The sequence below is a fragment of the Homalodisca vitripennis genome, unplaced genomic scaffold (assembly GCF_021130785.1).
Source record: "Homalodisca vitripennis isolate AUS2020 unplaced genomic scaffold, UT_GWSS_2.1 ScUCBcl_3826;HRSCAF=9596, whole genome shotgun sequence".
Taxonomy (NCBI): domain Eukaryota; kingdom Metazoa; phylum Arthropoda; class Insecta; order Hemiptera; family Cicadellidae; genus Homalodisca; species Homalodisca vitripennis.
In genome coordinates this window covers 14,966-32,832 of record NW_025779935.1, presented here as the reverse complement: position 1 = coordinate 32,832, position 17,867 = coordinate 14,966, and the positions used below count along the sequence as shown (strand labels likewise).

At 32.4% G+C, this 17,867-nt stretch overlaps 1 protein-coding gene across 1 annotated transcript; it reads right to left on the bottom strand.

Annotated features, from left to right (window-relative positions):
* Positions 1 to 5,004: 5,004 nt before the first annotated feature.
* Positions 5,005 to 16,972, bottom strand: LOC124372690 (deoxyuridine 5'-triphosphate nucleotidohydrolase-like). Its single transcript, XM_046831100.1, has 2 exons — positions 16,886 to 16,972; positions 5,005 to 5,537 (listed from the first exon to the last, which is right to left on the bottom strand). Exons 1-2 carry the CDS (start codon positions 16,970 to 16,972, stop codon positions 5,088 to 5,090), a joined length of 537 nt encoding a protein of 178 aa, XP_046687056.1. The 3' UTR covers positions 5,005 to 5,087.
* Positions 16,973 to 17,867: the final 895 nt, after the last annotated feature.

Below are 17,867 nucleotides of genomic sequence, written 5' to 3'. Positions count from 1 at the left end.
TTATTAGTATACAATCAGTTTTATTTACAATATTTACATAACAACAGGTGAATGTATATTGTTAACATCATTTTAGTTGGTAATGTCCATAAGCCATTGTATTGATACCATCTTCACAAACACTCCTTTTGTCATCATCATAATTTAATGCCAATTTGTTTACTGATAATGTTTTGATATTATGTTTTTTTGATTGAAATAATGTTACATCACATCTTAAATTGACTTTATTATTCAAACAGTTCAGGAAATCATTAAAGTGAATTTTTTTATCTACAACTGATTTTGTTATACCTTTGGCTTTTTTCAATCTATGACCCTGACTTGTTGTAAGATATTCATTATTCATAGTTGTATATGTGTACAATTTAGGTTTCAAACCTATAAATTCTAAAATAGGAATACTTACACATTCATCTTTGAATTTTCCTAGAGTTTTCTTGTTTGTCTCGTCATAACATTTATGATCTTTAGGGTAGTCGGACAAATCAAGAAAGCACTTTAAGTTTGGGTTGAGGAAATCCTCATACACATCAGGAGTGAATATTTCATAAAAAAAGGAATCTGTATCTAAATAAAGTACGTTAACAATCTTATTGGAATAAAAAAGGTTTAACTACATTATAGTGAAAATCATACATATGCAATTTAGATAATTCAAGAACAGTAAAACCTATATAGATTGGTTTATTAAAATACAATTTATCCTTTACCATTTCAATGGCTGAAATATTCTCACCATAGACAATTCTGTTCTTGAACCCAGGTTTAGAAACAAGTTTTTCTACTTTTCTGGAATCAGTTACCAGTTCAAGATTAGTACGTTTTCTTATATTTTCAATTGTTTTTCCAAACATAGCATTGTTAAGAAGCTTATAAAATTCTTTCTCAAAGCTATTGTTTGCTTCTTTTCGTTTTTTAGTATTGAAATCTATATAAGGTTTCAACCAAGTGCTTTGATTAAATTTCAATACTCTACGGATTTTCTTTAGTTTTAATCCATGATTCAAAGCTTGCTTTAAAACTAAATAGTGACAAACGTATTTCTTTTTGTGTTCTAAAGTAGTTAGGAGTTTGATTTGCTTTGATCCTGGAGGACATTTGTTTTCTGACAAGAACGGTAAGTCATTGTGTTTGTCATGTAAACGATGAGGATATTTTACATCACACTCAATTATGTAACCAACATCCCCATTATCAGGTACAGACAAAACATCAAATGTCTTAATTTGTTTTTTGGTTAACCATTTAAAAGAATCTTTTGGTATAGGTTTTGACATTGCGTATCCATATAAGTTGTTTGCATCTATATATATTAAAAATGAACTGTCTTTTCCAGGATCAAAGGCGTTACCCATGTAACTATTATTAGATTTTGCATGGCGTTTTACACACTGTGTAATACCACCTCTTATACCTTTCTCAATGAAAAGATATTGATTATAATCTTCAATAAGTTCAAGTTTTACGTTTGTAAATTTTAACATAGCATCAAAAGTAAGACTAGGTAAGGTTAAGTAATGAGCAGGATCCAAATCGTAGTTTGATTGACATACTAATCTAAAGTTTTGAAATACATCACACAAAAGTAATACATCAGTTTTAAGGTAAAGATCACTATATTCACCTAGTGTTTTACATTGAAAAACTATTCCAAACCTTTTTAGCATGTTCATAATCTGATTCACTGATGTCATTTAGAGTCATAGTGTTATAGAAACATTCCTTGCTTGGTAACTGAGTTAAATCAAGTTTTTCCCAAGCATCTGTAAACTCATATGGATAAACACCCTTTCTAGTAACTAATGGCAAGTCTTCGTTGTTAAAAAACATCTTTGTATGATTAAATTGGTCTAAGCTTAAATTTTGTACAAGCGAACTTAAACTACTTCCCATAAATCTAAAGCTATCAACAAATCTTAATTTAATTCCACTTTCTGTATGCTTAACAAATGAAATGTATTTTTCTTTGCTATTCGGAATTACTTCAACTTTTCTTTCATCACAACCTAGATTTTTTATTATAAAATGACTATCGTAATTTGAACTTCCGTGAATTACTACAGGAAGAAACTTTTGATTTTGTCGCTTTAAGTTACAAGCATAACACAAAACTGATCTAAAACGTCCTGACAAATGACAGTGATCTTTACAAGGTTGGTTAAAAGTTTCAGTAAACTCCGAATTGCAGCATTCACAATGAGTGGTTGACTTAACTCTTTCTTTTTCTTCCTGAGTAAGAGGTAGCATTGATTTGTTTACATCTAATAAATCACCAATTAGGTTTGCCATGCTTACTATATATTCTACAAATTTTGCCGAGGCATTAGGTCCTCTATACAAATATGGTTCATTCGGTAAGCTATTTAATATTTCATCAGGTAGACTGTCTTTATCGTAAGCAAAATACACACAAAAGCTCATTGGCTCGTGAATAGATTTTACAGTTACATGTTGAGACAACTTTTCTTCAGCTAAAGGCTTTTTTAGAATAGATTCAAAATCGCAATAAGCTACAATAGGTACTGGGTATTTGTAATGAAAATTAGAAAAAGATAAAAACAACGGTTCGTCCGAATCATCACTGTCAACAGGCATAATAACTTTAATAGGTTTATGTGAAATACAATCTTTTATATGATTCTTTAACTGTGTTTTAGAATTAGATCCCTGAAAGTGTTTAAAACATCTCTTACAGAAAGAAGCTTGTGTTTCATGACTAGTTATCTGAGACCTAACTAATCTAGAAAAATTAGTTATATAACAGTAATGACTTATACCTATATTGTTTGTGAAGAGAAGCAGATCGAAATGTTCCTTAAGCTCCTTGTCACATACCTTCAATGGATAAACATCCTCACTTTCGTTGAAACTATAAACATTAACACTTACATTGGGATTATTCTTTTCAAATTTTTTTACTTGATTAAGTGGTGTGGGAAAACTTATTCCTTCAAAATTGAATTTATTCTGTAAGTTGAGATATCGGTTATTTACACGTTCTCGGTGAGAACCTTTTACATATCGAGAAATGATGGCCCACTTAAAACACTGATTATCATGTAAATTTTTTGGATTTATTACTGCTTTTTTATTTTCAATGATTTGAGGTAGTGGAATATACGTACTACCTCTGAGAGGTCTGTACCTACTAAATCTTACGAGAATACCATCTATTTTATACAGTGTCCAACCACTTCCTTTGTCAAGATACTCGCTTTCTTCTTGAGAAATCTTTCTGTACATTCTTTTAACTATTGAATCAATTGAAGAGTCATACAAAATCTTTTTATTCTTAGTCTTAAAGGCTCTTGCCTGAGTTTCTTCACTAAGTGGTTTAATATACGTACATTCAAACACAAGATTAAATTTCACTGCACCATTAACACTTAACTGTTGATTTTACCAATTCTATAAGTTTTACTTTATGTGATTCTAAAAACAAAGCAATGTCTTTTACCTCATCGCATCCGTTTTTGAGGTAATAAGTTTTCAAAATTCCTCTAAAAGCACTCTTAAGTTCTACAAAAACGTTACCACTGTGACAAGCTTCAAGACGTTGCTTTTTTCTGCTACTTTCACGGTGAAAATCAATTTCCATTGACTCATCTCTTGAAGTGCTTGACAAAGGTCTTTTAGACATTTTTGTGATGAGGATATAAGCAGGCTAGGTTACTGAAGGTCACGAACAAATAAATCTGAAAGTGAGGAATATTTATTAAAAAAAAAAAAAAAGAAAATCAATACATAAAGTTACAACTTCGAACTTAATCTGCTTCTCTAAAACAAACTAAAATTCTTATTCTATGACAAAAGGAGTGTTTTTGAATAGAACTAACTAAAATTGTGGTAAGTCATAAAACCTCGAACTAAAATTCTTATTCTAAATTATACTACATTATTTCTAAACCCAAATACACATGTCTAGTTTTCTGGAATCAGTTACCAAATCTCAGCTATAATCTACTTTTATTTCCTTTTTCCTAAATTTTGTGGTTTGTAAACCGTTTTTTTAATGTTGCTTATTGATTTTAATTTTTTACCATAAACACATAATAATTTATTTAGTGTGTCTAAAGCAGAACTATCATCTTCATTTTCGGTATTCAAAAGAAACACTCCTTTTTTCGAAACCTTCTGCCAAAAGTCCTTAGGACTCTTGCAACTTTTTAAATCTTTAGTTGATGTAATTTCTATTTTGATTAAGTGGGAGCCTTGTTCGCCAGGGGTAACAATTTTATGTCGTTTACTGTTTTTCAAGAACTGTAGTTCTTGACTAATGTATGTTGTATTACTTCTCCTATCAATTTCAAAAAGCGAACTGAAATCATCATCATCATCATCAGATTCGCTAGATGAGTCCGATGAAGATGAGGAACTAGAAGAAGAAGAGGATGAAGAGATTGAACTCAATCTAGATTTTTTAAGCTTTTTAACATTTTTTTCCTTCTTAGCTGTTTTCGAGTTTCCTCTCTTATTAGAGATCTTTTCTTCTTCCTCTGTAGAAGGGCCTGAAAGAATCAAGTTTATGCTATGGATTACAGTATTTACAACTTCACTTGCATATTTTTTTCCTTTTAGAGGTTTCTTACTTAATAATGGTTTCAAAATAGCTATTATTTCCTCGTATGGTCTTATTTGTGCAGCCAGTAGAGGAAGCTTTTTCCTGACTTAAGTCGATTGAGTCGGTATGAACATGAGTATGAAAAGCATTCATCAGTTGACTTAGATCGAATACCAAAGCCATTGCATAGAAATTGTTTTTTAATATTTCACATTTCATAAGCCCGTAGATCGTCTTCTCCCACATTTCTAAGGAACTCAAACCAATTGCATATAAATTTTGTATTAATATTACCAAACTGATGAATTCACCTCCAATTTTAGATGTAGATTTCTTTGTATTCTGGTCTACGGCTTCGGAAATCTGAGATTCGTTATCGGATTCCACCATTGGTTGCTCAACGATTTGCTCCATTTTTTTCTATATTAAAAAGAAAAATAGAATTAGTTCATCTGTTAAACTTTTAAAAATGTTGATTAGAATAATATATTTTTATAAAGTATACATGATTTTAAAATGATTGTTACTGTAAACCGCTAGACCCAAACCCATTTGATCCCCTCACAGTCTCTCCTACGTTTGCAATCTCATATAAGTCTGGATATAATACTACTTCACAAATAAGCTGTGCTATTCTATCTCCTTTTTTAATAACAAAGTCTTTATTAGAGTGGTTAAATAGAAGAACACACACATTTCCTGTATAGTCTCTATCAACTACACCTGCTCCAACATCAATAAAATTATGAAGAGCTAACCCAGACCTAGGTGCTATTCTACCATAACAATTATCTGGTAATTTAATTGCTAAATCTGTCTTAACTAATTGTCTCTCAAATTTCGGTACTATATAATCATATGCACTTCTTAAGTCAAAGCCTGCAGCTGAAGCTGAACTCCGTTGTGGAGGAAATGCATTTTCAGTTAGACGTTGGAACCCTAATTTTAACTGCTCCACTGAAAAAAAAAATATCTAAATTAAACGTATTATTTCAAGTAAAGTTACGATTTTATATAATTTATACTTCATATTTCTTTCTGGATTGCACAGCAGAGAACTTAAGTACACACCGTGAGGTTTACGTTCTCAGATCCACTACACTAGGTGATACTAAACATTTTTAAAAACGTGATAGAGAGCTTGTGTTAATACTGTAAGGTTTCCATTTTCTATCACACTGTTCTAAAAAATTTAATATATGTACCGAGAGCTAACAATTTTCAAACTTTAAAAATTAAAAGTGTAATAGAAAACTTGTGTTAACACCGCAAGGTTTCCATTTTCTATCACACTGGTCTAAAATAATTACTAATAACAGAGAACTTACGTTAACACCGCAAGGTTTCCATTCTCTGCTCTATAAAACTAAGTACTTATTATTATTTTAAAAGTGTAATAGAAAACTTGTGTTAACACCGCAAGGTTTCCATTTTCTATCACACTGACTATAAAGTGAAAGATTACTACTTACTTGTGAAGTGAGGAGCGAACGAGTAGAAGTCGAAAATTGAACTTGATCAACTCTCTGAGGAGGAGAACGCTATATACCCATCCAGAACTGACGTTTGAGGTTAAAGGCGAACACGTGTTGATAGAAAGTTGCAGTTTTAATCATTCTAAAGGTTTAAGGTGGCCACGTGTCGACAAAATGTAGTAAACAAGGGTAAATAAAGGACAAATAAAAATGTGATATTATCAGGAGAGCAGAAGTTGTAAGCATGTTAGCGGTGGATCAAACAATACCACTTCCATTAAAATTAAATTGGTTGTTAGATAAAACATTTATCAGAGGTCAGGTCAATTGATATCAAAGCTTAGTATAATGAATATTATACCAATCATATTCTGAACTGTTGAATCTTTCACACTTCTATCTTTATTGGGGCGTTAACACAAATAAAATTAATACCTCAGTAAAAAGTTATATTTTATATTAAACATATATATATACATAAAATTGTTTTACTAGTAAATCTTCAACAATCTTTTTTCTTTCTCTGCCATTTGAGATTTTACTAATGAATTGTACCAATCACCTTCTGAACTGTTGATTATTTCTGCTCTTCTAACTTTATTAAGGCATTAACACAAAAATTATAAAATTATTACTCTCAATTATAAGTTTATGAAAAGTTGTAACCGGTCTCAAATCTTCATCCTTAGAGCTAGCTGCTACTTGAAACTTGAGAGTCTTGTACGCAGTTGTTTGTGTCCGTTGGACGTGAAACCTGTGCTTTGTAATGTTTTGAATCACCCCACGTCCAAGTCGAAGATGAAACGAAAGAGCTCCGAATTCGTTCACCTTCAAGTCTCTCATAGAATATTTGATACCTATTTCTCAAAACTCTTAAATTGTGAGCTTTTCTTTGTTCTTCTGACATTTTAATGTTTTTTCTCCGCCAAAGTGGGCTGAAAGTAAACAATAATATCAACTTCCGTGACCTAGAGGTTAAGAATTCGCGATACGAACTGGCGCGTGCCGATAACGAAACGTAAACAATAGTAGCGACCTCGCGGGCTTATCTAATTGTTATTTAATTGAGGTCAATTGCTTTTTAATTGAGCTCAAGGTTATCTGGCGCGTGCCAAACCGGAAAAAGTCGAAGGTTATCTTTGATAAGCCTTATCTAATTGATTTTTAATTGGGGTCCGGGTTATCTAGCGCGTGTTTATCATTGGAATGCGGAAAGGTCAGAGGTTATCACTGATAAGGACCCCCCGCAGAGAGATAACATTCTGTCCTAGAACCTACAATTTACTACTACTCCAAAACCATGGCAATGCCGATGGTTTATCTAGATTACCTGTAAATAGTGAGATTAAAGATGAAATCTCGGATGATGACCTTAATATTAATGTCATAGGTACCTATTTGCAGTGTTTAGCTGAAAATGACATACCATTAAGCTATGTAGACATAAAAAGAGAATCAATGGTAGATAGTGAAATTAAAAAGGTAATATCCTATGTAGAATTAGGTTGGCCTATTGTAACTGAACCAGATCTAAAACCATTTGAAATTAGACAGTCGGAATTAAACCTTGGAGCAAGGAATCCTAATGTGGGGGTACAGGGTGGTAATACCTAAAAGGTTCAGAATAAACATTCTGAACGAATTGCATACTTCACACATAGGTATTGTTCGCATGAAGGCATTAGCCCGTGCATATGTATGGTGGCCTAATATCGACCGGGACATAGAACAACTAGCTAACAGCTGTGCAGCCTGTTTGGAGGAACGAGCAAAACCGCCCAAGGCTTTCCTGCATCATTGGAATGTTCCGGAACGAGTTTGGTCTCGAATTCATATTGATTTTTTTGGACCTTTTCAGTCCAAGTTATTTTTGGTGGTAAAAGATGCGTACTCTAAGTGGCCAGAGGTGTTGCCCGTTGCTTCAACGGCAGCTGTTCACACGATTGTGAAATTAAGGGAATTATTTAGTAGGTATGGTATTGTAGACCACATAGTGTCCGACAACGGACCACCTTTTACCAGTCAAGAGTTTAAAGAATTTTTGATGTCAAATGGTATCAAACACACGTTTTCACCACCATACCACCCAGAAACCAATGGTTTGGCAGAACGGTCAGTCAGAACTATTAAAAATAAATTGAAAACAGCTCTTCATAATTCCAAGGATTTAGAATTAGCTTTGAGTAACTTCCTGTTCACTTATAGAAATACAGTGCATTCTACTACCAATCTATCGCCAGCTCAATTAATGTTGGGCAGATCGCTAAAGTCTAGGTTAGATTTAATTCGCCCAAATGTTAAAGCAATAATGTCAGATAATCAAGAAAAACAACGATTGTACTATAGGGGTAGTAAAACTAGACAGTTAGCTATTGGACAACCAATCATAGCCAGAGATTACAGAGGTAGAAATAAGTGGATACCAGGTGTGGTAGTTTCACGATTAGGACCAGTCACGTATTTAGTTGAACTGAATACGGGCATGAGGTGGAAACGACATATCGACCAGTTGGTAGGTTTACAGTGTAGTCCGGAAATGTCTGAGTTGACAACAATGCCTAGACTCCCAGACGCAAGCGTGGCAACAGAGCACACGCAGGAAACGATCGATATACAGTCGCGGGACAGAGCGAGCGCAAGGTCGCCAGTACTTTTAGCAACGACCTTGCCCCCCTCTCCGCAAAACCATAACAATAACAGAAACGCTCAGGGGCAAAGCCCCAGCCCACGTACAAATGTAAACAATAACAGTTCCAGCGTTTCACCCAAACAAATGACACCTGTTAGACGATACCCACTAAGGGATCGTAAACCTTTAGTCAAAATGGACTTGTAAATACAACCCAATTGTGACTTGTATATAATTAATATTGTTTAAGCATTATTATTATCGATTTGTTAATTGTGTTCATTCAATGTGTTATTAATTGCTATATTCTGATTTATTGGTTTTGATTGAAGTGTTTGTGATTTGTGTTAAATGATTATATTGAGTTTGTATTTTGTTCTCTATAATCTATACTTACAAAAATAAAAGAGTATAATGTCAATGTTCTTATTCATTGTAATTGATTTAAAATTGGAGAATTGTAAAACAAATTGTAATTGATAAATTTCTAAAATTGTAGGGGACTTATGTATTTAAGGGGGAGGATTGTAGTGTATTTAGTGTGAGAAGTACTAAGTTGGTAGGTATCCATAGTGATATTTAATGTCTGCACCAGTGATGTTGGCAGTATGTATTGTCAGGCGATGTAACATACGATGTGGTCTAAAAGAATAAAGAATGCTCATAGGCTGCTCTCCTGTGACGTCACATCACGCCACTACCCTACAACCAACGGTCCAAGCTGGCCAGCCAGCAGTCCACCCAGAGTCCACCACCAGACACCGTCATGTAACCTCCGCGTCCCGTCCGTTCCTTACGAGCGGTCCTAGAGCAATGTTACTCTAAATGTGTAGTTTAATTATTCTTCCCGACCCATAGAGAGTACAGTGTCGACCCGCATACATTACATTAAGATTATTTATTTTTAAGTAGTTTGAATTGTCATACTGTAACACTAAGTGAGCACTGGCTTTATACTGAGGAAGCCTCCATGTATGTTCCATATGGTTTTAAGATAGGAAATATTAGTTGTAGGAAAATGTCACTAGGAGGAGGAAGTGTTATATTTGTCAAGCAGGATGTTGATTTCAAGACTATTGATGTGGATAGTTTTTGTATCGAAAGAACCTTTGAAGCGACAGCAGTGATTCTGCCTAGGGAAAACCTTGCCATAGTTACAGCTTACAGACCACCAGATTCTAATATAGACATTTTTCTTAATTCTTTGGACACACTTTTAACTTTTCTGTACAAAAAATATAAAAGTTCAAAAATTGTTTTAACAGCAGATTTTAACATAAATATTGTAAAGAAATCATATGAAACATATTCATTTTTAAATGTTTTAAGATCTTGTAACCTGTACTGTCTGAATCAAGAAGCAACTAGAGGTAAAGCATGTATAGACAATATTGCCACAAATGTATCTAGAGAACATGTTGACTGTATAGTTGTAGAACCTCACTTATCGGATCACGCAGGAATTTTGGCAAAGTTTGGTTGTTTTAACCCAAAATTAAATGGTAATAAGGAAGTAAAATATGTTAGAAACCTTTCATATAATGCCACTTTAAATCTTAGGGAAAATTTAAAAGCTGTAGACTGGTCACATATTGGCAATTTTTCAGAGGTTGATCAAGCCTGTGATTACTTTATTACTAATGTGACAAACTCTCTCAATGAGTTTTGTAAAGTGAAGCAGATTAAAACTAACGCTTTGAAAATCCCACACCACAAATGGTTTACATCAGAGTTAAGAAAATTTAGAGTTTGTGGTTGGCCTTTATGATAGGTTCAAAAGTAGCAAGGGTACACTGAATGAAAATTACCATAAGAAGGAATATTTAGGAGCTTTAAAATAGTACAGGTCCAAAATTAGGCAACAAAAAATAAAGTCAAATGAAAACTATATACAAAATGCCACAAATAAATGTAAAGCAGCCTGGAATGTAATAAAAGCAGAAACTAACTCTGGCAATAACAATAAGTATGATCAGGCAGCAGGCATACAATGTGATACATTTAATGACTATTTTGTTAATTTAGTAAGTAATCTAGATATAGGTAGTGGTTTAAACACTAGTGTATTGGAAAACAATGCAATAGAACTTACAAATAATTACGTCTTGAATTCTAATAGGGCAATAGAGATCATTAGTTGGAAAAAAATTGTAGATAGTGACATTTTAAAATTAGTATCAAACTTGAGCTCATCAAGGAGTGAGGACTATTACGGGATATCTAACAAAGTGGTAAATGACATCATGATTTTAAGACCTCTCACCTTTATTTTTAATATGATTCTGGAACAAGGTAAATATCCAAAAGCTTTTAAGATAAGTAAAGTTACACCCATTTATAAAAAAGGAGATAAACTTAATCCATCAAGTTATCGCCCAATTTCCTTGATACCAATATTTAGTAAAATTTTAGAAGGGTGTATAAAAATGCAACTAAATCTTTTCTTTGTACAAAATAATTTGTTCTGCGATCAATAATTTGGATTCATCTCTGGACGTAGTACTGTAAAAGCTGTAGAAAGAGTAGTGGAAAAAATTCTTTTAAATTTTGAAAGTAAGTTTCTGACGTCTGCAACACTGATAGATTTATCAAAGGCCTTTGACTGTATTTCTCATGAATTAATAGTGAAAAAATTGTTTTGTTATGGTATTAAGAATAATGAACTAAATCTTTTCAAATCATTCCTTAGTTGTAGAGAGCAGATGGTTGTACAAGGGCAAGACAAATCTAATTTTAGAGAAATAAAAGTGGGTGTCCTGCAAGGTTCAGTGTTAGGACCTTTACTCTTTGTTATTGCCATCAATGACTAAGCTTTTAATACACAGTGTACAACAATATTGTACGCTGATAATACCACTCTCTTAAATTTTGATCAAAATCTTGATGAACTTGATAAGTTAGAAAACCAGGCAGTTAAAAGGGCATTAGATTGGTTTGAGGCTAATAAACTTATGGTAAACAACAGCAAAACTGAAAAAATAATTTTCTCTTTGAATCACACAATATATAAAGACATTAAGCCTGTAAAGCTTTTGGGAATGTATCTAGATAGTAGGTTAAGCTGGGATTATCACATTGAAGAACTGTGTAAAAAACTGGCAAGGGTAACCTATCTTTTGAGAAGGTTAAAAAACTGTGTATCAAGAAATATGCTAACTATGGCCTACTATGCATTTTTTCAATCTCATTTGCGTTATGGCATAACCCTATGGGGTAACTCTTGTAATTCCGAAAAAATTTTTGTATGGCAAAAAAAGCCCTTAGGATAATAAAAAATGTTGAACCTAGGGCGTCGTGTGTAGAAATTTTTAAAGAACTATAAGTAATGACCCTTTATAATTTATATATACGTATATATTGCTGTTTAATTAGTGTTAAAGAGAGTCTTGAGTTGTTTAAAGTACGGCAGGAAGTACATAGATATCCAACTAGATCAAATTATTTCTTAGAATTGCCTCAAATAAAATTAGAGAAAACCAATAGAAGTCACATTAAAATGAAACTTAAATTTTTTAACAAATTACCTGAAAAGGCACGGACTGTACCCCTGCAAAGTTTTAAAAAAATAACAGAAAGGTGGTTTAAACAAAATGTGTTTTATTCAGTGAATGATTTTTTGAACTGTGATATTAGTAGCCTAAGATTTTAAATTATTTATTCATTTATTTATATTTTTAACTGTGTGTAGATTCAACTTTTAAACCTTACATTAACTTTGGTAAATAATTTATGTACATAGTTTAGTTTATTTATTGACTTTCATATTTATTCAATTGACTTATATGAAAAATATGTGCCTAATATGTATTTTTTAAGGTTTATATGCTGTGATCATTGTAAATAATTAGCTATGACTTTGTCAATTGCATTTCTATGGATTGCCTAACGACAATAAAAACCTTGAATTTTGCAGCATTTAGCCTCTGGTAGGTTTAGCAGATTCAAACACCTAAAAACATCTGGGGGCATTTGACAGATTCCCATGTCTCAAAGCTCCCTAGGATGTCAAGCTTTTAGGAGCTCACAGTCTTTGGGATGTCTCGTTTAGTTGCAGCTCTCAAACACTGAAAAACCCTTCAATCTCTTGAAAGTTGTGGCCTCTAGCAGATTCCAGCATCTAGAATCTGTCATATTCTATGAGCACTTGGCCATTGAAACAGCCAATCACAAACAAACAAACAATCTCTTAAATCCCATGCAATTTGGTTTTGTTATGGCTACCTTTTGTGACCTGAGCACGGCTTTTGATTGTGTAGACATCAACAATCTTGTACTAAAGTTGCCGTACTATGGTTTTAGTGGCATGCCACTCTTATTTTTATATTTGAGCAATAGGAGACAAATATTTAAGATAAGTGGTCTCAGTGAGCAGATGTATGGTGTCCCTCAGGGATCCATACAAGGCCCATTATTATTCTTAATTTGCATTAGTGACCTGCCACCATCTGTCCCAGCTACAAAAATTCTATATGTAGATGATTATACTTTCTTAAATACAAGCAATAACCTGGAGGAACTGAATCTTATTATACAAATGCTTTATTAGAAGCTTCAACTTGGTTTAAGAGCAATGGTATTCATTTACATGAAGCCAAAACTCAAAATATTTTATTTACTCTATGATGATCTTGTAATTCTAGCCTTCAGGGCAACATCTCCAACAGTGCTAAATTCTTGTGAATATTTGTTGACAAAAATTTAAATTGGGATACCCACATCAATTTCTTCTCCACAAAATTATCAAAAGTAATTTATCTTCTTACAATCTATAATAAGATATAGACTTGTTGTTGGGCAATGCAAATAGGTTCATTATATCCTCATCCTCCAAAAGAAGTATAAGAATAATTTCTAACTCTCAACCCCTGGAACACTGTAAACCTCTTTTTATTTATTTAAAAATTCAAACTATGATAAATCTTTATCTTTTTGACCTGATACAGTATCTTTTTAAAAATTAACATTTATCACATAACAGATACTTTGTATGGAATACTCGTCTGTCTGAAGAGTAGGTACAAATTACCGCAAACCAAATGTACCCGGACGGTACAGGTTATTGCTACAGGCACCGATCCCGTTCAATCCCCCCCCCCCCCCCCCGGCGGTGCGCCCCTGCTTGATATCACTTAAAAACTTCCTTCTAGGATCCATTGATTTAAAATAAACACAAAGACACATAAACGAGCACACATTTATAAATTTTCAATAGCAATGCACTATTTTTTTAACAGGGCGGTGAGAAAGATTGCAGTTAATTTGAAATATGTTTTTTTTATGTGTCTTTGTGTTTGTTTTAAATCAATGAACCCCAGAAGGAAGTTTGCTTGATGGAAGTCAAAATAAGACTGCTGATTATCCTATCCATTAGACATAATCCTTGGTTTTCAGTCCTAATAATTCAAACCTAATTAATGCCTGAAACATAAAGAATTTCATTCCGATAATACAAAAGGAAAAATAACATTAATTTTCATAATATAAGTTTAACAATGTTTCTTATTCATTACAATTCAAACTTTAAAAATGTATATTTTATGAAAATACCAATATTAGGTGGAGCAAAAAGTATGGTCGGACTTAAAATGCGTAGTAACAGTAGGATCACCAGACCAATGAACATCACCAACCGTAAGGTAGTCTGCCATAATGCCCAGTTAGCCCAGAAATGGAACGTTTGAACATCAATGTTCGCTGAGGAAATTTTTATTAGAAAAAATAATGTTTAGTTTCTGTTCAACAGGTGTTTTGATATGGCATCTCTGATCACAGACCAATATAATTTTGGGTGACTACATTTCATACAACAGGATCTATAATAAATGTAAAATTTATTGGGTGTCCAAGTTCAACTACAATTCTAGGGAGCAGCGAGAATTTTAGAGCACAATTGTTTCAGATACCTCGTCAGTCCTCTAGGCTGCGGACTGCAACTTTGGATCTTAGCCATCGTTTAATACAGCTTATTTTTCATGAGTTGAAGTTTCACCCACATAAAATGATAACTCAGCTTTGAGATCACAAGCTATGTGATTATGAGCACCGAACACGGTTTTGTGAAATAATGCTATATGTTTTGCACTCTGAACAAGTATTTGTGATGTGAGATGGAGCTTATTTCAATTCAGATGGGTACGTCAGTAAGCAGAACTGCATGTACTGGTCAGTGGAAATCCCAATCAATTAAAGAAAGTTGGAAGTTAATTAAAATTACAATTACTAAACCTAATGAATCAATTAATAAGGCTGAAAGCCAAGTATTGTGCTAGTTGATAGGAAAATCAACAGAATTACCTTGAAAAATACCTCCTAGAGTCCACTGATTTTAGGGAACACATAAAAGTATATACACATATATTTTGTTTTTAATGTTAAAAAAAAGGGAACATGATGGATAACAAAATCAAGAAATTTTCCAAACCTAAACCTGGGATTAGTTCCTCCCTCCACTCCTTTCAGCAAGCTAGAACTTTCAATACATATTGTACTCACTACAATATCAACAGTAAATTTATACATTGATACAAGTGTCTAGAAAAGGTGAAATAGTGAATTGGTAACTCTTTTTGCCACATTGACTCAGCAACCCAAAGTGGGCAGACAACTAAAATGCTCTCTACTGGTTGACAAAGAATGCAGTGCAATAAAAAATTTCTAAATATGTGTACTTTCGTGTTCTTCCAAATCAATGGACCCTAAAAGTAGTTTTCAATGTAACCCTGCTGATCTTTCTACTAACTAGCAACAAAATGCTATGGAGAATTTTGAAAAAAGGCTTCTAATGTGCATGAATGAAAAAGGTCGCCATCTTCCTGAAGTAATTTACCGCAAGTGGGTGAATGTTGCTTCTACATAATTTATGTAATTGGGTTAAATGTTGATTCTGTATTATGGTGAAAATCATAGAACTTATACTTATTTGAAACGCAACAATTTCTGTGTGCTACCTTTAAAAGTAATTTTTGAAATTCAAAACAACACAAACAAAATAAAATGCAATTGTAAGTCCAGAATAATTAAGAAAACAGGTGGTATTGGGAGGAGATCAATGACACACTGAAATGTGTGTGGCTCATTGGCTTTTTAGTGGATGCTCTGGCTGCCAAAGTGTATGTAAAGGTTGCAGCAGGCCTGAGCTCTAGTAACTTGTTTATTACAGTCTAATTTATGATTCTATAAACAACAATGTATTATGTTTTAATCCTTTCAACTTGAATTTCCTGGACTCTGTTCTTCCCTTATACTTGCATTCATTTTCAGCAAAAATGCATAGCTTTACATAAAATATTGTTATGAACTTATTATGCTGAAACATATATTTTACTTATAGATTCTGGTTAAAAAGTATATTGAGAAAACATTACTAAGAAAAAAAACAAATAAATAAAGAGGTAAATTTATATTTTTTTTGTTCTTAAACTAAAATATAAAAAAAATTAAAATTAAAATGATTTATTATCAGTTTGTGAAATTGCATATAATTAAATAATATTTTTTTAATGCAATGAGACTAAAACCCTTTTAAAAATCTTTTTATTACATACACGTGTTTCGGTTTTTAACTATCATCAGTGTACATTAACCTTTAAATAAATAAAAAAACCGAAACACGTGTATGTAATAAAAAGATTTTTAAAAGGGTTTTAGTTACTTTCATTATATTAATTTATATAGATAACCCTATAAGTGGAGTTAATAACATAACAAATATTTTTTTTTTATTTATTTGTGATATAGCATAGGTATAGCTAATGTAAAAACTGTTATGGCACATCAAGGTTTACTTAAGTTTTTTAACATACATAAAATACATACTTTTGTCATATTTACAAATTTTTTGGGCTTGATTAAAAAAATTCTTACAAGCCCAAAAGCCTATTTAAAGTTGTAGAATGTTCAAAAAAAGAGTATGAACAGGGATTTTATCACAAGGTTTTCATAAAAATTGTGAAAACTTTAATTTTAGAAGTTATAATACTACATTTATGTACTGTGCAGTAAGTTTGATTATACCAAATACATACTAATGAGACTTTCATAATATATATAACGTTGCAATTTAAAAAATATTGCAATTGGATTGGAAACCGTTTTTAGACTGCAACATAACTACTTTCTACACTATATCAGAACCCTAAATAAGGTTGAACAACAAAGTATATAGGTTACATTACCAGAACATGACAACTGGTTGCGTTGATCAAGAGACAGACATACAGACTGATCAGGAAGAGGATGGCACAATCTGTTATCTCTGTTATCAACTAGGACACCGCTCTGCTCATCTTCAGAGGACATTGACATGTTCCTGATATCACATCACCATAGGACCAACCAGAATGTCCATCATATCCTTTTTACAGTTGCCAAATTCTACACATTTCCTTTTCACTATTATGTATGTGTTCTTTAATTCTTACTTTTACAAAATATATATTGAAATACAGTAAATCTTGATCATGAGTTGTTTTATGCCAAAACTACTTGCACTTAATAATACAAAAAAAAATATTGTGAAACATATGTATTTTGTCTTTTTATCCTTCCTCAGTACTTTTTTTTTTGAAAAAGGAGAGACCGATCCCCTTTATTACTCTATGAACATTTAGTTGTTATAGATCAGTGATGACTGACAAATCTGATACAATTTGTTCTTATTTCTGTTTCATAATAATAATGGAATCTAATTAAAATTAAAATTGTGTATTAAATAATTGGAATTGATATGTTCAATAATCATCAAAAATCCAAAACATACAAAATCAATACTAATACTATTTAGATTTGAATTAATAGGGAGATCAGCAAACCTACCTTGAAAACTATATTATACAGTCCACTGATTAAAGAAACACATACAAGTACACATATTTTACAGGTGAATAGACAACTAGAATGTTTTCTACTGGTGGAGAAAGATTGCAGTGCAATTAAACATTTCTAACTATGTGTACTTTTTGTGTTCTTTCAATCAGTGGATCCTATAAGATAGTTTCAAGGTACGTCTGCTGATCTCGCTATCAACTGGTAACAATTGCTATTTAGTTAGAATTACATTCAATCAATTTATTTAACAAAAGCAATTTGACTTCAACATTCCTTTTAGTTAAAATTTACTGAACAGTCTCATTTTCAAAATAAACTTTAAACATTATACATTGTAGACGCTTCTTTCTTATTGGATTTTATTTATACATTT